The sequence below is a fragment of the Nematolebias whitei genome, chromosome 3 (genome assembly GCF_014905685.2).
Source record: "Nematolebias whitei isolate Nwh7 chromosome 3, NemWhi1, whole genome shotgun sequence".
NCBI classification, from domain to species: Eukaryota; Metazoa; Chordata; class Actinopteri; order Cyprinodontiformes; family Rivulidae; genus Nematolebias; species Nematolebias whitei.
In genome coordinates, this window is record NC_056500.1 from 3,592,786 (window position 1) to 3,604,202 (window position 11,417).

Genomic DNA, 11,417 nt, shown 5'->3' on the forward strand with positions numbered 1-11,417 from the left:
AGCTAAGAGGCTGAACGCTAGCTAAGAGGCTGAACGCTAGCTAAGAGAGGCTGAACGCTAGGTAAAAGAGGCTGAACGCTAGCCTAAAGAGGCTGCAGAAGAAACGGGCTTAGTTGTAGCTAAGTATTTATAGATCTAGAAGAATAGCTGGACACCACATGAGTCATGGATATTTCCTATTGATTTCAATATTGTGGGGTCAAAGGTCACAGGTTCCCCTTTGTTAAAACGTTTTGCATCTCAGCAACAGAAATGTCCAACCCTTTGTCCCCTAGATTGTCCTCATTTGTCCATCTATAAATCAGTACGTTGTCCATGGTGTAACTCCTCAGATGTTTAGGACAGAAAATGTCCTCAGACTGTGTCTCCACATTGGACCTTGTTTATATTCAGACCAGGTCCATCTAAGAACTTCTGAGAGGTTCTGGTTCTGGTAAAGTGGTTTGGATCAGCTGGTAGTCTCCAACAGGTGAGTTCTTCTTTAGTTGACCTGTTTGTCCATTTTCACCATGGACAACGTCCTCATCCGTCAGCGTGACCTTTGACCCCTCCATCATGTTTAAACCTTTCATGTTTTGAGTTTTTCGCTCTGATATTTTACTGACAGGAGTATTTTAGACCGTTGTCGGATCATTTTAGCCTTTTGGTCGTTGAGAAGCTCTTTCGTTAACTTTAGGAAGAAATTTAAAGTCTTAACAAAGTTAATGTTTGCAGAACCTTTTAATGAATATTTTTAATCTTTTTGTTTTTCAGTCTCTTCGGTCGGAATACGTCCAGTACTAAGACTCCAGGTCCCACCTGAGAGGACACGTCCTCGTCTCCCAGAGTTCTCCTGCGTGGACGGGAGGTGAAGCAGCGAGAGTTCGTCTCTCAGGACTGTCTGTAAATATGACGTCATCCACGTGTTCGGCTGAAGATTTTATAACGTGTCACAGACGAGGGTCTATTTTTGTTTTTGACGACAGAAAATATTTTTGGAGGTCTTTTTCTCTTAAAGTGTCAGCTGACGGCGGCTCGCTCCGTCGTCATGGTTACAGTATTTACGTCCGGTCGGTTTACCAGCAGATTTTCTTGTTGACGCGACCGATCAGTGTTCTGACCCGAAGAAGAAGGAACCCGGGAACAGCGAGTCCATGCCTTAAAGAAGCTTTTAGGTTTTTTTAAATTACATTTTTTAAACGACGAGAGCTAATGGATGAAACGGACTGAATGTAAAGATAAAGAGTATTTTTATTTTTTTAAGAAAAGACCAGACTTTAGTTTTAAATTATGTCACCAGAACAAAACAAAACAAAAAAATATGTATAAATGGGCAGTAAACGCCACAACAAAAAATAAAAAAATAGTTTATTTAATGTGATTTTAGGAAGGCTTGTTAATAGTTTAAGTTCTGGGCTTTTGATTAGAAAGATAATTTTAATCTTTATTTAAAAACCAGCAGGTTAGATTATTAAAATAAAATGTTTCCTTAAAGACTTCAGCAGATTTGCTGTTCAGGATTTTTATTTTTTTACTGTCAGACTGAAAGATTTTTAATAATCCAGGGGGTTCTAACACTTTTTACATGTTTAATCACACGCTGCTTTTACTCAGCAACATCTGTGACCGATAAAGGGCTATTCCAGCCATTTTGAGGTGGGGTCCTGTGGAAAAGTTACGAATGATTAATATTTTACCTGTTTACCTGGCTCTTTGGACTCGGGTTGGGCGATCAGCTATTGTCCGACCGACAACTGGCAACTGATGCATATTCATGCAGCCGTTTTAAAATTTATTAGGTTTTGTTTGTTTTTTGGAGGGAATTTGTTTTCTGTACAACTGTGGAAACGACAAACCGAATCTACGCCGCCGCCTCCGGGCTCAAATTAAAATCTGCTGCAGATTCATCACCTTTAACTTCTAACACGACGCTCTTTTCATCACAACGCCCATTGTCTTTAAACCGGACGTAACTTCGTTGTTTTGGACTAAACCACGACGCAGAAATGACCGTGATGAAGCACCGATGGAGAAAGTGAGGGCTTAAACCCAATTAGCCCGCTCAGTTAGCACTCGGACAGAAAAACAAGTTTAGTTTCTGTTGATCCTAAAGCGATACCAGAGTCCACGTTTCACATTTAGAGCCTCTGAGAAGTTTTAAAACAACAACGCAGCGAGTATCTTTTTTTTTTATGCAGCTGACACTGACTCGTATCAAGTCTTAAATTAGTTTCAAAAGTTGTTTAAAAAAAATCATTATTCCAAATGGTTGCTAATTTGAACAAAATAAATCATTCAGATCTTTGTAGAGCCATAAATCGAAGGTCAAGTCAAAAATGCTCAAACTGATCGAAAGACGGCAGTTCTTCGGCTGTTTGGTTCTTCGGCTGTTTGAGCCTCAAGCTTTGTGCTCTTAAGAGATTATGAACAAAAATAAATAATTTCATGGAGGGAAACCTGTTTCCTGGGGAGACCTGACTGTTGCTTCCTCCCCGTCTCGAGGTAAACAGGCCTCAGGTGCCTTAAAGTGGTAGTTCAGACGTTTAGAAGTGAGGTTCTGTGGAAACGTTACCTGCTGCAGGTCGCTCTGAACCACCTCGGTTTGGAGAAACTGACGAGCGAACAGCTAGTCAGAGCTATCTACAACAGGTAAGACATTATTTAACCATAACTTTTCCTATAAATCTCTGAACTGTCCCTTTTAAACATTTTATGCTTCCAAAGGTTGATGAACTGTGGAAATGTGGCAAAGAAGGAAAAACTTTTATTTTGAAGGAGTTTCAAATGAACCGCTGCTGTTTTTACTCACAAATGTCCTTTTTCTGTATTTAATGTTGCGCTGAAACTTCAAAGGGAATTTGTTAAAAATAATAACGTGGATATTTTGTCTTTTCATCCACGGCCGAGTTTCTAATAAAATAATTCTTCTGGAGTTCATCTGTGTCGTCTGTTTTCTGTGTTTGTGTTTGTACGTCAAAGAAACTTAAAAACTCTCCAAGTTTATTTTATTTAAATTAACGTCTTCTGCCAAGACCTGTGATCTTGTTTGTCAGCAAAATATCTCCTTACCCATTAGACGGCTTTTAACGAAACCAGTTACTGCCGTTTGTCTACAACTCGTTAATCAAATCAACTCAATTCAAGATGGCTGCCACGGCTAATAAATATTTACAAACAAAAACAATTTCACAGATTCTGAGGTAAAACTGGTGGTTCATCCCTGGATCACGAGATCTTTGAAAGGCGGCGGGCGATAAGCATTTTCTTTAAGGAGCTCTAGTTTCTTGATCTTTATTTTTCTTTACATAGAAAATAAAATTAAATACATTTTCAAAGTCTTTTATTTTGAAAGGTCAGTTTTTTAATAAAGCTACAGATGAGAGAAGCACACAAACGGAACATGTTTAATAAAACAAAAAGCAATTTATTTAAAGATATCCAGTAATCACAATCCTTCTGTTTGTGAGATATTTCGCTAACAGACACATGTTCGCCAGCTGTTTATGGTAGAGGGTTATCATGAAAAGTTCAAATAAAAGAACTGGATAATCTAAAAACACCTGGGATTAAAATAACTTTAAAACCAAATGAACGCGTCTTAAATAAAAATTGTATTAAAACAGAATTTTAAAGACGTTTATCCGGTTTTTATTTTTATCTTCAGGCGTCGTTTGACTTGAAGTTGACACAAAAATCATAAAGACTGGACAAAAATCTTATCAGCTTATTTTTAAAAAACGGGAGAATTTTTTTAACAAAGTGCTTTTAAATAAAAACTCAGTCGCTCAGATTTAAAATAAATTTCATTAACAGTAAAGCGTCATCTGGAAGGGAACAGGGAGAAAAATGAGCTTACAAAATATTTAAACGTCTTAAATTGATGGTTAATTCGTCTTTAAATCATAAATTTGCCTCCACGTGTTTGTTTACCTACAGAAACAGCCGAAGTGGCAGAAAACGGGTCCACCTAGCTGAAGTTTGGCTTGTTTAAACGCAGGCTCCGTCGCCCGGCCGATGTTTCCTCTCCACTGTTTTCTCTTCGACTCTTATTTTTCCACCTGGACGTCTTCGAGGGTCCGCGCTCGTCTGGTTCCTCCATGTTCGAGACGCAGACGAAGACCGGCCTGGTGGGTCCGAGACTCGAGCTTCCAGCTGGTCCAGGCTCTGCTTTGTTTACATCAAGCGCAGACCCGCATGTCTGATCAGCTGTTCACTGGGTTACAGGATCTGGTAACTTATACCCGTTTGATCCTGCAGGGGGCGCTGTGGTCTGAGGACTCACAGAGGGGGGTTCCATAGATCCTCTGTGTTTCATGTGTCCAGCTCATTTTCTGTTTCAGGCTCAGAAACAGGAACACGAAGAAGGTTCTGCTGGTTCCCGGGCCTTCAGTCCAGAGCGGTGAAGATGTCAGACGGCAGGATCTTCGTTCTGGTCCTCTCAGGTGACGTTCTCTGTTTTTATCTGAGCTGCTTTCAATCATCTCAGAGAGGAACTCGTGTTCAGCTGCCGGGCGTTCATTTGAATAACAATCTGCTCACAGACTGGGATTAAAAAACGAACAGAGGAGGAAAAATCCCAGATTTATTGTTTTTATAAAAGGCCGGAGGAAGAGCGAGTCTCCTCTTCCTCACTTTATTTTGATTACATTAAAATTAATTTCATGAGAAGATTGACTCACCGGCTGATGATGTAAAGGGTTAGAAACTGGTTTTGTTTTTGTTGTTTTCCTGTTTGAACTGGTTGATTGATTGGTCAATTTATTGAATTTCTTTTATTTTTTATCTGTTCGTTTTATTTAAACTCAGACAGAAAACGGTTGGTAATCTGTTACTTTTGCCAGTTTGTGGCTCATTCTGATGTAATTTGGTCTCCGAGGCCGTTCTGTTGTTTGATTTTTACGTTTTTCTGCTCAATCCCGCCTGATCGAAAGGATCGTTTCCACATTGGAGTAATTTAAAACGAGTGTTTGAGCAGAAAGACACAAAAAAACAAGAAAATACAGATTTAATTCTCAAGGAATAAGTCACAAGTTTATCTTCAGTCAGAAATATTTTTTAAAAAGAGGCTCAAAACCTTCCTACAGAACCCCACTTTAAAATGTCTGCAATAACCCTTTAAATGTTTATTAGCAAACCTATTTTATTAAATTTCTTGAGCCACAATGATTTTTGTAACTAAAAGAACATTTCTCTGACGCTGAAACTGAGTCGTTAAAGCTAAAAGCTAAGTATTAAACTGTTAGCTAAAAATAAGATTTGCCCAAAAAGCTAAAAGGAGCAGAATGCTACGTAGAAGCTAAAAGTGACAAAACTATGCGCGGAGTGGCTGCTGAAATGTATTAAAGAAGCTGACCCTGAGCTAAAATAGAGAACATAATCTAAAAGAAGCAGAAAGGAAGATAAAAAATGAGAAGCACAATGATGTATTCAGCTGCCGGTCATAAAATTAGAATATCATGAAAAAGTTTATTTATTTCAGTAATTCCATTCAAAAAGTGAAACTTGTACATTATGTTCATTAATTACACGCTGACTGATATATTTCAAATGTTTATTTCTTTCAGTATTGATGATTATAACTGACAACCAATGAAAACTTCAAATTCAGTATCTCAGAAAATCAGAATATTACTTAAGACCAATAAAAAATATATATTTTTAGAAATGTTGTCCAACTGAAACGTATGAACATGAAAAGTATGAGCATGTACAGCATCAATACTTAGTTGTTGCTCCTTTTACCTGGATCACTGCATCAATGCGTCGTGGCATGGAGTCCATCAGTCTGTGTCTCTGCTCAGGTGTTGTGAGTCCAGGTTGATCTGATCGTGACCTTCAGCTCTTCTGAATTGTTGGGTCTGGTGTATCTCATCTTCCTCTTCACAATACTCCATAGATTTTTTATGGGGTTAAGGTCAGGTGAGTTTGCTGACCAGTTAAGAACAGGGATACCACGGTCCTTAAACCAGGTACTGGTATCTTCGGCACTGTGTACAGGTGCCAAGTCCTGTTGGAAAATGAAATCTGCATCTCCATAAAGTTGGTCAGCAGCAGGAAGCATGAAGTCTCTAAAACTTCCTGGTAGATGCTGCGTTGATCTTGGACCTCAGAAAACACAGTGGACCAACACCAGCAGATGACATGGCCCCAAACCATCACTGACTGTGGAAACTTGACACTGGACCTGAAGCAACGTGGATTCTGTGTCTCCTCTCTTCCTCCAGACTCTGGGACCTTGATTTCCAAAGGAAATGCTAAATGTACTTTCATCAGAGAACAGAACTTTGGACCACTCAGCAGCAGTCCCAGGCGAGACGCTTCTGATGCTGTCTCTTGTTCAAGAGTGGCTTGACACAAGGAATGCGACAGCTGAAACCCATGTCTTGCATAGGTCTATGCATGGTGGTCCCAGAAGCACTGACTCCAGCTGCAGTCCACTCTTTGTGAGTCTTCCCCACATTTTGGAATGGGTTTTGTTTCACCATCCTCTCCATGGTGCACTTATACTTATTGCTTGTACACTTTATTTCTACCACATCTTTTCCTTCCCTTCGCTTCTCTATTAATGTGCTTGGACACAGAGCTCTATGAACAGCCAGCCTCTTTAGCAATGACCTTTTGTGTCTTGCCCTCCTTGTGTAATGTGTCAATGGTCGTCTTTTGGACAACTGTCAAGTCAGCAGTCTTCCCCATGATTGTGTAGCTACAGAACTAGACTGAGACCATTTAAAGGACTTTGCAGGTGTTTTGAGTTAATTATCTGATTAGAGTGTGGCACCAGGTGTCTTCAATATTGAACCTTTTCACAATATTCTAATTTTCTGAGATATTTAATTTGGGGTTTTCATTGGTTGTCAGTTATAATCTTCAACATTAAAAGAAATAAACATTTGAAATATATCAGTCTGTGTGTAATTAATGAATATAATAAACAAGTTTCACTTTTTGAATGGGATTACTGAAATAAATCAACTTTTTCATGATGTTCTAATTTTATGACCAGCACCTGTGGCTCTACGGTATTATACGGTTCTGTGCAGACAAAACGTTCCAAATAAAACGGAGTTCTAAAATCATTGGTTGACTGAATTAGATCTGGAACCTTTTCTTATTTTGTTCCATTTCCCTCCGTAGTTGTGTCTCTGATGTCCTCGTGGTGCGTTCAGGGCCTGCGTGTCAACGTTTTCCCCGGTACGCCGCTGTTCAGGCTTGGCGAGCGTCAGCAGCTGGTCTGTCAGGTTCAGGACTGTCTCACGACGCCGAGCATGTCCTGGTTTTGGTTGGGTGACCGTCCTCTGTCCTTACCAGTCGACACCAACGGGACTCGCTCAGTGCTGACCTTTGACCCCGTGAGGATGGATGACGAAGGAACGCTGGTGTGTAAAGTCCTCTGTGGAGACGATGTCCGACTGAAACAGATCTCTGTGAGGGTTTACTGTGAGTCCACACACGCTCGTCATCTTTTTTGTTGTTGTTGTTTTGGTCTCTTACCTGTGTGTCCTCTGGTTCCAGCCTTCCCCTCAGACCCAGTAATCACAGGTCAGGACCAGATGAGACTGGAGATGGAGCCCACACTGACCTGCCAGGTGTCTCACCTGTACCCCACTGACCAGCTGACCCTCACCTGGCTCAGAGGAGACACCATTCTGAAGACCACCATGGGAGACCTAAAGTTCAGCCTGTTTTGGTCAGAGCATAAACTCCTGAACCAGGACTCAGGACAGAACATCACCTGCAGGGCCACGCTGGAACTGGAGGACCTGCCAGCTGAAAATAGGACCAGAGAGACCACCGTCTCCCTAAATATCCTCTGTGAGTGGAGTCCAGTAGACTCGGCTGCTATGGTCCACATCTGAGTCCAAATGACGGACTTTGCGTCCTGATGTGTAAATCATGATTTTATCCTTTAAATCTAAATACCAGTCTGGTTCAGAGTCTCTATGCCTGATTTTGGGTTTTGATTCTAAATCAAGAGTCCTGACGTGAGTATCCAAATTATACGGTCAGAGTTCATGTCTCGCTGTGTGAATTTACGTCTCGACAGTTAAATTTGAGTTCTGATGCCACAATCCCTGTTTCAACATCCAAATCATCCAGCCTACATTTTTGTCTCCACAGTTTTCCTGCTTTTTCTGACTCAAAATGGCTTCCTCGGTTCTCTTGACAAATATAATCCCTGACTCCTCCCACTGAATTAAACTCCTCTCTCTGAAACTTGATCCCTCCCTTTAAATCATGACTCCTCCCTCTGAATCATGACTCCTCCCTCTGAATTTTGACTCCTCCCTCTGAATTAAACTCCTCTCTCTGAATCTTGATCCCTCCCTTTAAATCATGACTCCTCCCTCAGAATCACAACACCTCCCTCTGAATCATGACTCCTCCCTCTGAATTATGACTCCTCCCTCTGAATTAAACTCCTCCCTGAAACTTGACCCCTCCCTTTAAATCATGACTCCTTCCTCGGAATCACAACACCTCCCTCTGAATCCTGACTCCTCCCTCTGAATCCTGACTCCTCCCTCTGAATCCTGTCTTCCTCTCTTCTGCAGATGCTCCTGTTATCGTGAAGGTTTTAAACTCGGTGATTATGAAAGAAGGCTCTCCGCTCACTCTTAGCTGTTCAGCCGAGGGGAACCCGGCCCCGAATGTCTCCTGGAGCTTCAGAACGATGGAGGGATGGCCTCTGGAAAGGGGTCAAGGAAGTCGTCTAGTCTTCACGGCAGTGAGACTTTCTGATGCCGGGCAGTACGAGTGTGAGGCTCAAAACACAGAAGGAAACCACACAGTTGTTGTAAACGTCACAGTTCTAGGTGAGAGTGAAGCTCCTGTTTCATTTACAATCTTTCTTCTAGTCCTGAGTCCTGACACACCTGCCTGCCACCTCCTATAGCTCCGCCCACCAATACCTCCCTGTCAGTGAGTCCAGGTGAGGAGGTGATGGAGGGTCAAGAGGTGATATTTACTTGTTACTCTGATGGGGGTCCTCCCCCCACATTGAACCTGAGAAAAGAGGGGGAGGAGCCTCTTGTTACTGACTCCACCTCCTCACTCAGCTACAGCATCCCTGCTGCTTCCCTGAGAGACTCCGCCCTCTACCTGTGTGAAGCCTCAAACCAGTTTGGCTCCCAGCTGGTGTCCAAGAACATCACAGTTAAAGGTATTTTTGATTTTCTTTCTCCTAAAGAGAAAATTCTGAGCTCAGATGCAGTGGAAGTCACTGTGTGTACTCTGACCTCTGGGGGGATTTAAGTCCAACTTTCCACGACCCATATAAAGATGGTTTGTGTCATAACGTCTGTCTGAGCTGTTGAACTAACAAAGATTTTCAGTTCACCAAAATCTCATTGTTTTCTGTGGGGAAGTTTTTCCACTATTTTCCTGCCCATTTTATTTGTGTATGATGGTCTGCTACCAAAAGTCGTAGTATGGTACACTATTCCTAATTGAGATGTTTATTTCAGATGCATTTTGGGTTGAGAAAAGTATAAAAAAGACAGTTATGGAAGAATACCAGCTGACTATAAGGTGCATCAACACTGATTCATTGGAATCTGTAATGAACCAGAAAAAAATAATTTTTCTGCAAAACCTCAAAGATTGTGGAGTGCTGAACAATCTCAATAAAATCTGATTAAAACTAAAAGTGGCAAACCGCTAACTAAAAGTGGCAAACCGCTAACTAAAAGTGGCAAATTGCTAAAGTGGCAAACCATTAATTAAATGTAGCAAATCGCTAACTAAAAGCAAAATGCTAGGAAAATGTAGTTAAATGTTAACATTTAAATTAAATGAGTATTGGTAAAATTAGCATCAGTGGTATTACTTTTACCAGTAGAAGAGTTAACATTACCATAATTAGCCAAAGTTTTGCTAGCATTAGCAGAATCAGCGTTAGCAAACGTTAGTCATAGTACTGATAGTAGTGTTTTTAGCAGTAGTAGTGTTCTCAGAAGTACCATTAGTAGAATTTGCAGTATTATGCTGAAGCAGATTTCATCTTCAGTTGTATTTTGGATCCTCTAAAAAGTTTTTTGTCAGCAGATATCTGGTTCTCCATCTGATCGAACTCGTTGGATGTTCTCTCAGCTCACCCCCTGCAGGTGGAGGCCAGCCCTCAGGTCTCGGCAGAACGAGGATCGGCCTTGATCCTATCCTGTAGGGCCTCCGGATGCCCGCAGACTCCCACCCTCAGCTGGAGGAGGACGGACCAGAACCGGACAGTTCTCCAGAGGACGCAGCAGCAGGACGGGCTGTCCCAGCTCCACCTGCAGGAGCTGGACCTCCAGCACCAGGGAGGGTACAGCTGCGAGGCTGAGTGCGACTCGGTCATCAGGACCAGAGAGATCCACGTGCACGTCTACTGTGAGTCTGGCTCGCCTGAATCTTCACCGTTAAAACAAAAACAACAAATATAATCTACCACAAATATCCTCAGAACCCCATGTGGCCTTTTTTTTTGTCTTCAAAACAATTTAGCTACTAAAAGTAGCAAACCACTAACTAAAAGTAGCAAACCGCTAACTAAATGTAGCTAACTGCTAATTAAATGTAGCTAACCGCTAATTAAATGTAGCTAACTGCTAATTAAATGTAGCTAACTGCTAATTAAATGTAGCTAACCGCTAATTAAATGTAGCTAACCACTAACTAAATGTAGCTAACCGCTAACTAAATGTAGCATCAACACTGATTCATTTGAATCTGTAATGAACCAGAAAAAATAATTTTCTGCAAAACCTCAAAGATTTGAGGTCAAATAATGAACATTTTCTTAAAGTTTTATTAAAATCTTTACAGAGGTGCATGAGATATGTTGCTAACAGACAGACAGACATGACTTAATGGGGTAATGCCAGTGTTCTTAGATCTTATAGCATGTGTAGCATTCAGAGTACATGGACATGCTACATTTAGCTAACTAAATGTAGCTAACCGCTAACTAAATGTAGCTAACCGCTAATTAAATGTACCTAACCGCTAATTAAATATAGCTAACCGCTAATTAAATGTACCTAACCGCTAATTAAATATAGCTAACCGCTAATTAAATGTACCTAACCGCTAATTAAATATAGCTAACCACTAATTAAATGTACCTAACCGCTAACTAAATATAGCTAACCGCTAATTAAATGTACCTAACCGCTAATTAAATATAGCTAACCGCTAATTAAATGTACCTAACCGCTAATTAAATGTACCCAACTGCCAACTAAATGTAGCTAACCGCTAACTAAATGTAGCTAACCGCTAACTAAATGTAGCTAACCGCTAATTAAATGTACCTAACCGCTAATTAAATATAGCTAACCGCTAATTAAATATAGCTAACCGCTAATTAAATGTACCTAACCGCTAATTAAATGTACCCAACTGCCAACTAAATGTAGCTAACCGCTAACTAAATGTAGCTAACCGCTAACTAAATGTAGCTA

The 11,417-nt window shown here is 40.8% G+C and overlaps 2 protein-coding genes across 2 annotated transcripts in view; both read left to right on the forward strand.

Annotated features, from left to right (window-relative positions):
* cdc14ab (cell division cycle 14Ab) overlaps positions 1 to 796 on the forward strand; it is a 24,083-nt gene extending 23,287 nt beyond the window's left edge. The window contains exon 16 of the mRNA XM_037674435.1: positions 754 to 796. Coding sequence (XP_037530363.1) covers positions 754 to 783 — 30 coding nt within the window. The 3' untranslated portion in view covers positions 784 to 796. The remainder of the gene's footprint in view (positions 1 to 753) is intronic.
* A 3,565-nt stretch (positions 797 to 4,361) lies between these two features.
* The window catches only part of vcam1b (vascular cell adhesion molecule 1b), a 13,010-nt gene continuing 5,954 nt past the window's right edge, over positions 4,362 to 11,417 (forward strand). Inside the window, exons 1-6 of the mRNA XM_037674436.1 lie at positions 4,362 to 4,421; positions 7,114 to 7,416; positions 7,492 to 7,791; positions 8,532 to 8,792; positions 8,873 to 9,139; positions 10,069 to 10,344. Coding sequence (XP_037530364.1) covers positions 4,385 to 4,421; positions 7,114 to 7,416; positions 7,492 to 7,791; positions 8,532 to 8,792; positions 8,873 to 9,139; positions 10,069 to 10,344 — 1,444 coding nt within the window. The 5' untranslated portion in view covers positions 4,362 to 4,384. The remainder of the gene's footprint in view (positions 4,422 to 7,113; positions 7,417 to 7,491; positions 7,792 to 8,531; positions 8,793 to 8,872; positions 9,140 to 10,068; positions 10,345 to 11,417) is intronic.